This window comes from Thalassophryne amazonica, chromosome 11, assembly GCF_902500255.1.
Source record: "Thalassophryne amazonica chromosome 11, fThaAma1.1, whole genome shotgun sequence".
Classification (NCBI taxonomy): Eukaryota; Metazoa; Chordata; class Actinopteri; order Batrachoidiformes; family Batrachoididae; genus Thalassophryne; species Thalassophryne amazonica.
Window position 1 is genome coordinate 60,986,736 of NC_047113.1, and position 15,949 is coordinate 61,002,684.

The 15,949-nt window shown below is 41.1% G+C and overlaps 1 protein-coding gene and 1 long non-coding RNA gene across 2 annotated transcripts in view; one reads left to right on the forward strand and one right to left on the reverse strand.

The window, feature by feature from the left end:
* The window catches only part of gfra4b (GDNF family receptor alpha 4b), a 117,041-nt gene extending 104,224 nt beyond the window's left edge, over nt 1-12,817 (reverse strand). Inside the window, exon 1 of the mRNA XM_034181936.1 lies at nt 12,506-12,817. Within this exon, the coding sequence (XP_034037827.1) occupies nt 12,506-12,548 (43 nt within the window). The 5' untranslated portion in view covers nt 12,549-12,817. The remainder of the gene's footprint in view (nt 1-12,505) is intronic.
* Nucleotides 12,818-12,857: 40 nt separating this feature from the next.
* Nucleotides 12,858-15,949, forward strand: part of LOC117520630 — an 88,481-nt gene continuing 85,389 nt past the window's right edge. The window contains exon 1 of the long non-coding RNA XR_004563711.1: nt 12,858-12,994. This is a non-coding gene — a long non-coding RNA (uncharacterized LOC117520630). The remainder of the gene's footprint in view (nt 12,995-15,949) is intronic.

Genomic DNA, 15,949 nt, shown 5'->3' on the forward strand with positions numbered 1-15,949 from the left:
GTTTCTGAGTATTCTGTGTTAGTACATGCTCGCGGCCGATGTGCTTTATGAATTCCTGTGCAAAAAGTAATTCCCAGATAATTGATAATGAGTATATCTCATCTACATGAATTCAAAAGATACCAGTAATAAAATTATAAAGATTACTGAAGTTTTCAGAGTGGCTGTAATAAATATTTTGAAACTTAAAGTTTATGAGCAACTTCACCTGTTATTGCTCAAGCACATTGTAAACACTGACACAATGTAGTTTGATGCAGAAGAGTTCAGAAAGATACGATTGGAAAGGCTTGATTACCATTTACAGTTGGTGATGAAAAACTTGGGTGTTAACTTCGTGTTAAAGTCAGAACAAGAAGCTGCACTGAAAGAGATCTATCTGAGAAGAGACACATTCTGTGTGTTGTTGCTCCAACGAGAGCGGCACGCTGAGCAGGGTGGCGAAAGTAGTCCGGTGAGCTCAATCTGTGGGCGTGAGCTATCCCACAATTCCATAATAGCAGAGATGTCGGTCCAGTGAGAGCGGCACTCTGAGCAGGGTGGGTCATGCCGATAATATAGCAGCTGGCTACACTACATTTTAATATAAGAAGCAGTCAAAGGTAGATGATACTCACACATCATCATGGTTCTGTGTAAAATGTGTTCAGTGATGATAGTATTATTGCTGCATAAGCCACAGCTTCACATTTGAAATACTTTCAACTGTTTGGTTCTTTATCTCAGTTCCTATACAGCAGCATTTACTAGATTTGGATCAGAGATACTCAAACTGGCCAAAAGCTGTTTTACACAGTCAGCCTGGGAATGTGCACAAGTGGAGGCAGCCTCATATCCACCACTCAGGACGTTCATGATTGTCCAGAAATGGTTGATACATGTCATCAAACTGAGATGCGTGGGCACGACGCAAGCAGGCATCACCAGCAGCACATTTGTGTGTTATGCAACATAACACACCCTAGTTTGCTGTTGCTGTACTTTAATATAGACGAAACAATGAATCTAGACAAGTTCATGCCACATTTTGAGTCAACTGCTGTAAAATGGTTTAGCCAGTAAAAATGTAGGTGAGTTAGTGAGCAAGCGAGCGAGTTCATCTCAGCCAGATTGTGGACAAGAACTCAAAAACAATAAATGTTCTTACTCACCAAATTAAAAGAACATATAATGAGAACAGGCAGTTTTATCTGTTCTAGCTTATGAACTTTGATCCACCAAATTGATCTCAAGACCAGCTTCGTTTTGCCTATGCAGGATCTGCCACATGTTGGATGTTTGATAAATCATCAGAAATTCCCCACAGCTATGGTCGAAAGTCCGATAGTTAATCTGTCTCCTGAACACTGTGCACATCTAGTGCTTGTCGTTCTGCTCTGCTCAGCTGACAAGGTAGCAACCATGGAGATAAATGAGATACTCACTACATGGGTCAAAACAAGACCAACTATACAACAGAATGGGAAAGTAAAATTTGAAATAACAATAGATAGAATGTACGGCTGGGGATGGTCCTGAAACTTTTCATCAGTACTGTAAATTAGTGAAGCTTACTCGAAACACTGCTCCAGAATGTTTTGAACCCTGTTTTTGCTGCTTCTTTTTTTTTTTTGGTGGTGTTTGGGTGAAAAGGGTAGACCTTACCCATGTGAACCACCTTGAGGCAGCTTTGTTGTGATATGGAGCTATATCAGTAAATAGAATTTAACTGAATTGTTCCTAACTTGAAACACTGCTACGAAATGTTATGAACCCTGTTCTGAACATTGTTCTAGAGTGTGTATCAAAAGGAAGACATCATGTATTGTGCTAATTTGGACCTCAGTACATCATCAACTGATTCAAAATGCTTCAAAAAGAATTTTGCCCCCTCTGGTATTGAATCATATTAAAACACAAGCGAATGAACTGGGATTGCACTGTTTTTGAATTTCATATTGAAAGGCTACACTGTAAAAAAAAAAATGGTCTGAAATTTACATAAAAACAATGTAAAATCACTACAGAAAAGTATTGGAAACCCAAAAACACATATTTTTTGTTTCAATCACAGTGGACTTTTGTAAACTATTAAACAGAATGGTTTTCTTTGATGTACAACAATTGAGAAATACTGTAATACTCATTACAAAACAATTGTGGTAAATTGACATGCAAACATTGTAAAACCTATAGTTTTAGTCAGTTGATTTTAAAAATACAAGAATTATATGTAAGTCACTTTACAAGTTTATGCTGTAGCCTAACTTTAACATGAGTGATGAAACGGTGCAAATTCGGGTCATAATCCTTGCATGCTTTGTTTCTTTTAATTTTAATGTGATATGATACTCAGGCTCTCTTTTTTGTAGATTTAACAGTTTTTTAATGTGAGTCAGCCGTGGTTCATTCACTGTAAATCCATTTACATATTATGTCTGTAAAGTTATCTACTGTGCTGCTGTATTTTTTACAGGAATTCCCTGGTAACCACAGCTGCCAGTGTTTTCCTGTAAAAACAAGTGTAGAGCACAGGGTCTGAACGTGCATTAGAATGTATGTTTATCACACTGAGTATGAAGTGTCAAACGTGGGTTGAATACATTTTCATTATAGTGCATCATGCATGCTAAAATATTATTTGTATTCGATTAAAACTCCCATAATCCACCCTTTCACCAATGATAATGATGTTTTAGTGGTACTGGAAGGGCTTACTTCCACGTCCTATATGAGCCTCTGACAGACTATCTATTGACCATGGCTAATACCTGCTTCAAATGGGATTCATGACAAATCCCTTACAAGAGCCCAGCCAATATGCTCAGTAATAGAACGCTTGGCAGTACTTATCTGTCTCCATTAAAGACACAGGTCATATCCCACAATGTCAAAACCATTAAATAAAAAAATATAGCGTGTTCATAGCCTGAAGCCGGGCACTGCTGCAGTTACAACAAGCTTCTCACTCAGGAACAGAGCTTCAAATATTACACAAGCGCAAAAAAAAAAAAAAAAAACAAATGAATAAAGCAATAGATAATTAAGAATGTTGGTACCATCAGAGATCACATCTTATATTTTAAATTTATAGCACTTCAGTTCAGTTTTTAGTAGTGATCCAAATCGAAATGCAAATATTTTCTTTCTTCAAGTTCTTTAACTTTGTGAGTCTTCCTTTTTCTCACTTTTCTTTAAGCATGCTTGCTTTACGCTGTTACTGATGGGGATAAAAGTTTGAATACTAACAGTCTTCCTCTGTCCGTCACTGGACTGACGATCATTATTACTTCCGACTTACCTTCAAGCCTTTCTTTAATGTTTAATGATTGTTTTGCTTTTTATCTCTCTTTACATTCCCCACACAAGTGCATACAGGCTATATTCTGAGAGAAGTCACAATTCTGACAGTATGTTGGCAGCAGTAATAATGTTGTTGCCAATTATCACTCTGTGTGTTTTCTGACTGTACTTGACGCTATGCCCCATTGGGGTAAAACACCATAGGGGGGGAAATTTGTGATGTCCAGTCAATGACTGCTCAGTGGACTAGCTTCATATTCATATTAGTACCAAATCCTGGTCTGATCCCTGTCAAAACTCAAACCTGAATTGGCCATTTAATGACATAAATCCATACATTTATTAAATCTTTGATCGAAGTTCTCAGCAGCCATTTGGTGGATTCCTTCATAAGAATTTGATAAAATGCCATAATGTGGAATATAATATAGGTCAAGTCAGGAGTGCAATTTGAATGCAGCACAAATCACACAAATGTCGTTTGAATGTCAATTCATCCAGCATTCATGTAATTCGTATGACAGGGTATTAGAAAACTGCTGTGTATAAATTAGCAGCTGTGATGTCCCTCTGGCACACATTTCTGCACTGTTTTCTGCCACATTTGTATTGGACGTGCAAAGCCACGTCACAGCGTGCAGCAGTGAAAGTTGGATTAGAATAAGAAAAAGAAGAGCCTTTATTGTCATTGTACATATATATAATGTAAGCTGTCCACTGCATTTAACCCATCCTAATTACAGTTAGACACAATCCAACCACTAGGAACAGGAATGTGTGTGCCGCTTCTCATTGAAAATACTGTTTGTTAGAGCGATGTGTGCCGCATTTGTGTGTTCGATGTGAAGGCCATTTTAAACAGCTATGACTTTGTTTGACTTCTCAAGGTCACCTAATGTCAAAGGTCATGCGACAAGTAGGCAATATACGGCTTAACATGAGTATTTCTTTGTGTCCATAAGTCAGTCTTAAACCAATTTCTCAAAATGGCAATTCTAAATGAGTTCGACCTTTCAAGGTCACTCTAGGTCAAAGGTTATATGATCAGTAGAAAGGTGATTTATCACTTCATATTTGTATTTTAATAATAACCACGAATGTATCTTTACCATTTCTTCAAAATAGCCATTCTAAATATCACCCATACATTATTAGCAGGTGTCAGATTTTGAACTTGGCCTGTAACCTTGACTTAAGTCAACTGTTCTCAGAATGAAATCACTTTGGCCTGTGCTGACCCTGATTCATTCCACCAGGTCTGGCCCAAATCAGATCAAAACTCTTCACACCTGGCCTTATTGATGGACACACAACACTGAAAAAATTCCCATCATACACAACTGCAGACTGATGTAATTAGTACCCAGGAACATGGATGTGGTCAGAGTTGTTTGTGAGATGGATCATCAGTGCGAAATTAAAAACCAGAATTAATCCACAGTACTTTGGGAAATGGAAAATAACTGGTCGTTATTACAAGCTCAGTGATCTGTTACCAACTGACATCATCGACAGATACACAATTTAAGGAAACAAAGCAGATTACCTGATCATCAGATGACACTTAATTTGATCAATAAATAGAATTTCAGTAATCAAGTAAAATATTTTAGTTGGAACACACCAACTAAAATAGGGGGATCACACTCCTCAGCCTACCCGGTAAGGTCTATTCCAGAGTACTGGAGAGGAGAATTCGACCAATGGTCAAACCTCGGATTCAGGAGGAGCAGTGTGGTTTTCGTCCTGGTCGCGGCACACTGGACCAGCTCAACACGCTCCATCGTGTGCTCGAGGGTTCAAGGGAGTTCGCCCAACCAGTCCACATGTGTTTTGTGGATCTGGAGAAGGCGTTCGACTGTGTCCCTCGGGGCACCCTGTGGGGAGTGCTCCAGGAGTACGGGGTCCGGGGTCCTTTGCTAAGGGCTATCCGGTCCCTGTACGACCGCAGCAGGAGCTTGGTTCGCATTGCTGGTAGTAAGTCAAACCTGTTTCCAGTGCACGTTGGCCTCCGCCAGGGCTGCCCTTTGTCACCGGTTCTGTTCATTATTTTTATGGACAGAATTTCTAGGCGCAGCCAGGGTGTAGAGGGGGTCTGGTTTGGGAACCACAGAATCTCGTCTCTGGGACGGATGGAGCGTGAGATCGATAGACGGATCGGTGCAGCATCTGCAGTGATGCGGTCGCTGTATCAGACCGTCGTGGTGAAGAGAGAGCTGAGTAGGGGGGCAAAGCTCTCAATTTACCGATCGATCTACGTTCCGATCCTCACCTATGGTCATGAGATTTAGCTCATGACCGAAAGAACGAGATCGCGAGTACAAGCGGCCGAGATGAGTTTCCTCTGCAGGGTGGCTGGGTGCTCCCTTAGAGATAGGGTGAGGAGCTCGGTCACTCGGGAGGAGCTCGGAGTCGAGCCACTGCTCCTCCACGTCGAAAGGAGTCAGTTGAGGTGGCTCGGGCATCTTTTCTGTATGCGCCCTGGACGCCTCGCTGGAGAGGTGTTCCGGGCACGTCTCATTGGGAGGAGGCCCCCGGGAAGACCCAGGACACGCTGGAGGGACTACGTCTCTTGGCTGGCTTGGGAACGCCTTGGGGTTCCCCCGGAGGAGCTGGGGGAGGTGTGTGTGGATCGGGAGGTCTGGGCGGCTTTGCTTGAGCTGCTGCCCCCGTGACCCGACTCCGGATAAAGCGGAAGAAAATGGATGGATGGATGGAAGTAAAATATTTTACCAATTTTGGATGCTGAGAATATTAAAATGTATCTGAAAAAAAAATAACTGTCTTGACAAATATTTCACATAAAATCAGCTCTGTGTGTGTGTGTGTGTGTGTGTGTGTGTGTGTGTGTGTGTGTGTGTGTGTGTGTGTGTGTGTGTGTGTGTGTGTGTGTGTGTGTGTGTGTGTGTGTGTGTGTGTCAGACATGGATACAAGACACAAATTTGGACAACATTCATTGCATTGTGAACAAAAATATTCCTGAGTTGTGTTTAGGTTTGTGCACTTTTGTGTCTGTGTTGTTCTGTCACCGTGAGCATGTGTGCACATTTGTCATGCAGATAAGATCAAAGCTTGGACAGCACACTGCTATCCTGAGATTCGTTTAATTTTTCAGAACAGTTGAGGCACTTTGAATGAAAGCTCCATACGGTTAAAATGACCGTCTGCAAAAATAATATACTCCTCGGGACCTCCGGCCCTGGACTGAACTCCATCACTGTGCCGGCTCAGAGCAACACAATGAGGATGCAGTCATCAAACCAGCGAGCGTTCAAATGTCACGTTTTTGTAGAGCTACCGTGCGGATTCTCACAACTGTTAAGTGGTACATGGATGATACAATCATCCATGTACCATGTACCATGCCTCTTTACACCACCACAATGGAGTTGAAATGGAACAGTTAAGATGTTCTTGTAGTGTAAATTTTCATCTTTAACTCAAGGGGTTGGACAAAAATATCACATTAGCCATAATTGGGCAAACAAAATGTGAAGATTAAATAGAATAAATCATCACTTTTATAGCCGGTTTTCCTTAGACAAGTCAGGGGATGGATACATGAAGATTTCCAAGTTGCTGAATATTTGATTTGATTTGGTTTATTTTGTTTGCAAGTATCGTACTACAATATAAATAGAAATACATAAAAATAAGGTTGAATTACATAAAAAAAATCTGGACTCATTGAGAAGATTTAGTGCTGCTATAACAGACTGATGCAGAAGGTGGCAGCAATGCAACAATAAGGATGCCAACTGCCGTTAAACACCAAAGAAGAAGAAATGCCATAGAAGAACAAGAGTGAGGCAATGCTAAAAAATTGACCTTATTTTCATTCAGAAATCTGTCTTTTCTGCAGCGCAAATGTGGCTTTATGGACGAAAGGGAATTTGGAGCAGCATTTCAAAACAAGCTACAAACTTCCCGGCTAAATCAGCTCTGCACGCACGGAAAGTCCAGGAAATGAAAGGTCGACAAGCAGCAAAACGGTATAGAAGGGTGATGGATGAGGCGAACAAGACTGTGTGTTCTGTTTGGGCCAGGAGTCTGCAGAAGCGTTTATTCCAACCCAGTCTCAGCAGCACAAAATATACATTAATCCATTGGTTCGTCATATTGTCACGAAAAGTGTAAAATTTTCATGATGGGAGCACGAATTTATTGTAATTCCGTGACGGGTGCACGTAATTAAAAGTGCAGCGGGGCGTCGGGGTGGTTAGGGTTAGGGGAAGGAGTAGGGTTAGGTTATGGTTAAGGTTAGGGTTGGGGGTAGGAGTAGGGTTAGTAATGGTAAATTAAAGAAACAAAAACCCCATCACGAAAATTTGAATCATTTCATGATGGGAGGATGAATAAAAAACGTGAGACTGGGCTATTTATTCCATGTGCAGCTGGAGCAGACGTGCAGACGGAAAAGGCTATTTGCACCACTGAGGTGTAAATTAGGATTTAGTACACTCCTATTTGCACCACCCTTATCTACACACACACACACACACACACTCACTCATCTTCAACCGCTTAGTCCAATCAAGGGTCGCGGGGGGCTGGAGTCTATCCCAGCAGTCATACAGCGCGAGGTGGGGTACACCCAGGACAGGACGCCAGTCTGTCACAGGGCCACAAACAGACAAACAAACACATTCACACCCACTCGCTCACCTACAGACAATTTAAAGATTCCAATACACCTAACCCGCATGTCTTTGGATGTGGGAGGACACCGGAGCACCCGAAGGAAACCCACGCAAACACGTGGAGAATACGCAAACTCCACACAGAAAGGCCACAGGCGGGAATGGAACCCATGACCTTCTCGCTTTGAAGCAACAGTGCTAACCACTGAGCCACTGTGCTACCCCACCCTCATCTACACAAAATTTAATTTGTATGAGACTCATCTACTACCGTGCTGCAAATTAAACTTTAATATCCCCTTATTTGCACCATATGCAAATAAAGATTTGGTAGTTCTCTATTTACACCACTGTCCTGTAAATAAAGATTTAGTTTTACCATATTTGTTCTCGTCTATTTGTTCTATGTTCTATTCCACACAGCCACAGAAGCCCGTAACTCCTTCAGCGTTGCCTCTGTGTCTTGGTGGCTTCCCTCATCTGTCTTTCTTGCACTCACTCAGTTTTTGACAACTGTCTACTCCAGACAAGTTTACTTGCTATATTGTTTGTATTTCTTCATGACTGATGTAAATGAAGCTCAAAACATACAGAGACTTGTGAATCAAATCAAATCAATTTTATTTATATAGCGCCAAATCACAACAAACAGTTGCCCCAAGGCGCTTTATATTGTAAGGCAAAAGCCATACAGTAATTACAGAAAAACCCCAACGGTCAAAACGACCCCCTGTGAACAAGCACTTGGCGACAGTGGGAAGGAAAAACTCCCTTTTAACAGGAAGAAACCGCCAGCAGAACCAGGCTCAGGGAGGGGCAGTCTTCTGCTGGGACTGGTTGGGGCTGAGGGAGAGAACCAGGAAAAAGACATGCTGTGGAAGAGAGCAGAGATCAATCACTAATGATTAAATGCAGAGTGGTGCATACAGAGCAAAAAGAGAAAGAAACACTCAGTGCATCATGGGAACCCCCCAGCAGTCTAAGTCTATAGCAACATAACTAAGGGATGGTTCAGAGTCACCTGATCCAGCCCTAACTATAAGCTTTAGCAAAAAGGAAAGTTTTAAGCCTAATCTTAAAAGTAGAGAGGGTGTCTGTCTCCCTGATCCGAATTGGAAGCTGGTTCCACAGGAGAGGAGCCTGAAAGCTGAAGGCTCTGCCTCCCATTCTACTCTTACAAACCCTAGGAACTACAAGTAAGCCTGCAGTCTGAGAGCGAAGCGCTCTATTGGGGTGATATGGTACTATGAGGTCCCTAAGATAAGATGGGACCTGATTATTCAAAACCTTATAAGGTTCATGTATTAAATACTTAAGGCTTCTGTAAATGTTTGGGACCGTGTATAAAAATGGCTGGAATTCCTCAATGGTTAATGGCATATTTTTGTTGAATTAAAGATGAAAGTTTACATTACAATTACATCTTGTGGTGGTGCACAGGGACAAAATTACAGAAATTATCACTGGCCCATTAGTGCTGGTGCTGTCCAGGTCTTGATATTGGTCACCCATTTTCCATTTCCAACATCCTGTTCTACGGCAAAGAATGAACAAAATCTGCCTGAAACTGTTGCCAAGCACCAAGGAACTCATTCTAAGCACAGCAATGCCTCTATTGTCTTTGCACATTACATACAACAAAATTAATGTATTTACAATGTATTTACTGTAATGTAATTACAGTTAATCTTCAAATACACCTTACAGCGCAGTGGGACTCAAAGTAATACCATCTCATCTCACTAACCAACTTCAGCAACCCTGCACCACCCAGCGTCCAGGACAAACTCCAGGTTGAGAGACACTGAGATACTGTCTTGGTCAACGTCAGCTGAAGGAGCTTTTTTGTTTCTATGGTGGATGAAAACCCTGTTTGAGTTTGTTTAAAGAGGAGCAGCATATTTTCGATCTCACTTTGTGTTGGCTCACAGGTATCAGGTTTGGCAACGCCACATAATTAGGTTGAATCATCCAAATAACCTGTAGTTTGACCTTTGTGAGTTTTGACTTGGATAATGGTGAACCTCAGATATCTAAACTCTCCAAAAAACATCATTTCTGTCTTAAGAGAAAATCTTATTGGTGGATTTTAACATAAATGCATCCGTGCTTTTGTGACATAAATCCAAAGATAAATGCAAAACCTCTGCACTGACTTGAACCCGTGTGGCACTGAGACACCTCCATCCATCTCCAAGCATATCACACCAAATGAATGTGACCATGAAGGGTTGTTTCATCTAGACAGGCTGATTTATGAAGCAAAACGTTTTATAACTCATCTCCTCTCAGCTCTTTCATAAAAACCTCCAAAGATGAACACAGAATTCAGCAGACTGTTCCTATTGCTGGCTGCTGTTAACACTGAAAGCTGCCAATCAAAAGGCCACCAGTAAGCATAATAATCAATCAATCAATCAATCAATTTTATTTATATAGCGCCAAATCACAACAAACAGTTGCCCCAAGGCACTTTATATTGTAAGGCAAGGCCATACAATAATTACGTAAAAACCCCAATGGTCAAAACGACCCCCTGTGAGCAAGTACTTGGATTAACAGGAAGCCAATGAAGAGAGGCCAATATGGGTGAGATATGCTCTCTCCTTCTAGTCCCCGTTAGTACTCTAGCTGCAGCATTTTGAATTAACTGAAGGCTTTTCAGGGAACTTTTAGGACAACCTGATAATAATGAATTACAATAGTCCAGCCTAGAGGAAATAAATGCATGAATTAGTTTTTCAGCATCACTCTGAGACAAGACCTTTCTAATTTTAGAGATATTGCGTAAAAGCAAAAAAGCAGTCCTACATATTTGTTTAATATGCACATTGAATGACATATCCTGATCAAAAATGACTCCAAGATTTCTCACAGTATTACTAGAGGTCAGGGTAATGCCATCCAGAGTAAGGATCTGGTTAGACACCATGTTTCTAAGATTTGTGGGGCCAAGTACAATAACTTCAGTTTTATCTGAGTTTAAAAGCAGGAAATTAGAGGTCATCCATGTCTTTATGTCTGTGAGACAATCCTGCAGTTTAACTAATTGGTGTGTGTCCTCTGGCTTCATGGATAGATAAAGCTGGGTATCATCTGCGTAACAATGAAAATTTAAGCAATGCCGTCTAATAATACTGCCTAAGGGAAGCATGTATAAAGTGAATAAAATTGGTCCTAGCACAGAACCTTGTGGAACGCCATAATTAACCTTAGTCTGTGAAGAAGATTCCCCATTTACATGAACAAATTGTAATCTATTAGATAAATATGATTCAAACCACCGCAGCGCAGTGCCTTTAATACCTAGCATACCTGGCATGCTCTAATCTCTGTAATAAAATTTTATGGTCAACAGTATCAAAAGCAGCACTGAGGTCTAACAGAACAAGCACCGAGATGAGTCCACTGTCTGAGGCCATAAGAAGATCATTTGTAACCTTCACTAATGCTGTTTCTGTACTATGAAGAATTCTAAAATCTGACTGAAACTCTTCAAATAGACCATTCCTCTGCAGATGATCAGTTAGCTGTTTTACAACTACCCTTACAACTATACCATAAGTCAGAACAAGATCTAAGATAAGATTGTGATCATTTACATTTTGAGCAAAGCCAATTGACTCTAATAATAGATTAAATGCAGTGTTGATGCTGTCATTCTCAGCATCTGTGTGGATGTTAAAATCGCCCACTATAATGATCTTATCTGAGCTAAGCACTAAGTCAGACAAAAGGTCTGAAAATTCACAGAGAAACTCACAGTAACGACCAGGTGGACGATAGATAATAACAAATAAAACTGTTTTTTGGGACTTCCAATTTGGATGGACAAGACTAAGAGTCAAGAGTCAATAACACTGTGCCAACAAGCCTGACACGTTTGAATAGTGGCGAACACGGCGAGCAGAGCACGCGCACGGTGCGCAGCGCTCTCTCCTCTCTGTGCGGCCGCAAGAATCAATAATCCAGCATCATTGAATTACATGGAGATCAGGTAGATGGAGTGAGGCTCACTGCGGTGACTGATGGACTGCTGAGACCTGTCACTTTTGGAAAGGTTGCAGCAGCAACGCGTTTCCGAAGAAAAAGTCAGTCGGCGGCTGATAACGCGCAGCGCCGGTGCGCCAAATTTAAAGACAAAATGACTGTGTGAAAGGTGTTTGATTAAAATTACTGTTAAAAAAAAGAAACTTGGACCTTTCTACATGCTGCAGTACAACACACATCACACAATTTTTTTCTGTGCACAGTATGTTGCACAGAACAAAATGTAATCACGAGATTGTGCAGAAGCACGCGCGCACACGCACACATCCTCAAGAGCACAGCGCACCATATGGCGCTGCAGAATCGCTGTCAAAAACGCACAGAAACCCTCGTTGAAGCAACGAGTGCATAATTTTGTCAATTTGTAATGTAGCACATTGCCACTCCTCACGCACTAAAAGGTTGGGGGGGGGGGGGGTTAAAGTCAATCTTGGGACAATTTGGGGGTTTTGCTCCATGTGCTGAACGAAGATAGGCGTTCTATAATTTGACATATTCATTTAAACAAACAACAACAAAAGTCGTTACTCACCCAAAGTTATGAGATGAAACAGCCAAATTCCCCACAGATCCATTTCTGCACGAAATGAGGACGTCTGCAAAAACGGCGCAACTACAGCTGTTCACTTACGCGCCGAGCGGTTGTCCTGTTACGCACGGGGAGATCATTATTTACAAGGACAAGAAGCTCTGGCAAGTCCGAAAAATCCGTCTGTGCACGTGATGTGGCTGCTGTAATTAAACTAAATCAATGCATTTATATAATTCTTAGAATTCCATCTTTTATCTTCAAGGTGATATGTCAGCGCAAAGCCAGAGCCATGCGGGAGACTGGAAAAGTTGCCCAGTGCGCTCCAGTACTGGCGGTGGGGGTAAGAAGATCGCTGGAGGAGAGATGCTGAGTGCTGTCGGGAAGAAGCGCTGAGGGAGGAAGAGTGGAGGCAGTAAGTGCAGGAAGGCACCGGAGTCTGTGCGCACCAATAAAGTAATGGCACCGGCTGGATTCTGCAGGTGTGATCAAGTTGTTCACTGTGAGAATATTCACTGCATGGACGGGTTTTCCTTCTTATTAAACATTATCAGTGCTGTGCTAAAGCAGTGGTCTCAAAGTGGTGGCTGGGGGGCCGATGAAGTCCTGCACAGCATATTCATAGACTGTGCAGCATCAGCATTTGTAGCTTCTGTCCTGTTGTACAGTGCTGTGTGCAAGATTTAGGCAAAAACATGGAAAATACAGAAAAAAAAAAACAAGTAGAGAAGGTGGCTTTGGAACTAGATAAATATACTGGAAAAGAAATGTTTGGACATTTCAGATTTAATTTTCTGTTGAAACAGTGATTAATACAAAGCAAGTCACACATTATATAGTCAAAATTCCATGGTGTATAAAACTTTTGCAGAGTTCTGTCAGTTCCCTCTTAAACTGATTTCAGTGTCTGGACTGATTTTATTATGCAGTTTCTATACATGTGGGACTCTGTGAATCAATCACATTAGATTTGATTAAACAACTTGGACAGGACGTGCTATTAGCAATATTTAACTTTCTATAATGTGCATAGAAACATGTTTTTGTCATACTTCTTTCACATATGCATGGATGTGGGTTTGGTTTGACTTCACACATTTTTCCCATGTCCCTTAAATTTCTTCCAGCCATTACAGTTTAAAGTACCTGAACACTCAAAGAACACAACCCTGTGATAATAAGGGCCAAACATCATGGCTAAAACAATGAATAGTGCATCAGATCTTTGTGATGTCATAAAAGAAGAATAGTAAAAAGATAAAGCTTGGCAATCAAAATTAAAAAAAAAAAATGTAACTACGTCTTTACTGAGCCAGGGATCATGTGGAAGTTGGGAGAGGCAACTATAAAAGGTGTTCACTGATATACGAGACATTACACTAAACCATTGTCTTTCCTGTGAAGTCCCCAGGCAGACTTTTCCAAATATTACGGTAATAAGTCACATTTTTAATGCTGCTCCCGTAATATTGCTTTTACCCGAGCCTGTGGCTGCAGTGTAGCTTTCATTTATACTCTAAATTTCAAGTGACCATGTTTGTTTGTTTGTTTGTTTGTTTGTTTGTTTGATGGGTGTGTGGGGGGGGGGGGGGGGGGTGAGACACTGGATAGAGATGCTGACTGAAAAACAGTTGGAGAAACGGATGAGAGGAGCAGCTTTATTACAGTGAAGAGGAGATTGGAAAGGGCCAAGAGATTGAAGCCACTGCTGTATTAGACACTTTTTGCTTCAGAAGGTTTTAGGTTTTTTTTTTATTTAATATATACAGGAATGGTTTGTGAGGTAAAGAGTTGTCTATTCATATGACTTGCTCTTTGTCCTTATGTCCTCAGTTGTTGGCTCTATGTCAAATTCTGGTCATGAGTTTTCTTTTATCATGAAGTGAGTTTCTGTAGCAGAGAACAAAGAAAAACAGGAGCTAAAACTAAAAAAAAAAGAAGGCAACCTTTTGTTGGCAAGTGATGAGTTGAAGGCCTTGTTTTATGGACGGGCCTCGCGAAAAGTTAGTCTTAATTTTTTGTTTGTTTGTTTGTTTGTTTTTACTAAATACCACCGTTGATCAAGCCAAACGATCAGTGTACCCACTGGCATTAAGAACAAAAAGAAGATGCAATTTTTTTATTTTTTCCCCATTACATTCAGTTCTGAGCTGGAATTTGGGAGCATATCAGCGCGATTGTTCCTGTGGGTGTGACACAAGATGCACGTTTGTTTTCATTGTTCTTTTTAAGTTATAGTTAAAAGCACCTGTTCAGAAATGTTGAGCCATTTCAAAATAAAAATCTATTGTTTGAATAATTATAAGAAGTTAGATTTGACTGCTGCCAGATTACCACCAGAGGAGGCTTAAAGTCCCACCGGTGGGACACGACCACATTTTGAATACCAAATGTTGTGGGTAATTTTCTCTTCCAGTCATTTGACTCTGTCCAAACAAATATTTTGGGTATCATTAGACAGAATGGGATGTGGGTGTTTTATTTGAAACTAGCAAGTTAAGGTTCTTCCAAGAACTGATCACAAATTGTCTGGACGCTGGGTAACTGCTCTGCAGAATACAGTGAATCTGGAAAGTTTTCACCACGCTTCTGTTTTTTTATATTTTTGTTATGTTACAGCCTTATTCCAAAATGGTTAAAATTCTTTTTCCTTCAAAATTCTACTCACAATGGCCATAATGACAACATGTAAAAAGTTGTTTGTTTGTTTTTTTTACTTTTGCAAATTCATTAAAAATAAAAACTAAGAAATCACACGTACATAAGTATTCACACTGTTTGCTCAGTACTTTTTTGATGCACCTTTGACAGCAATTACAGCCTCAAGTCTTCTTGAATACAATGCCACAAGCTTGGCGCACCTGTCATTGAGCAGTTTTGCCCATTCGTCTTTGCAGCACCTTTGGATGGGGAGCATCGGTGCACAGCCATTTTCAGATCTCTCCAGAGATGTTCAATCTGATTCAGGTCTGGGCTCTGGCTGGACCACTCAAGGACATTCTCAGAGTCATCCTGAAGCCACTCCTTTGATATCTTGACTGTGTGCTTAGGGTCATTGTCCTGCTGAAAGATGAACCGTCTCACCCGTCTGAGATCAAGAGTGCTCTGGAGCAGGTTTTCATCCAGGATGTCTCTGTACATTGCTGCATCCATCTTTCCCTCAATCCTGACGAGTCTCCCAGTTCCTGTTACTGAAAAACATCCCCACAGCATGATGCTGTCACCACCATGCTTCACTATAGGGATGGTGCCTGGTTTCCTCCAAACATGACATCTGGCATATCTCATCAGACCAGAGAATTTTGTTGTTCATGGTCTGAGAGTCCTTCAGGTGCCTTTTGGCAAACTCCAGGTGGGCAGCCATGTGCCTTTAACTAAGGAGTGGCTTATATCTGGCCACTCTACCATATAGGCCTGATTGGTGGATTTCTGCAGAGATGGTTGTCC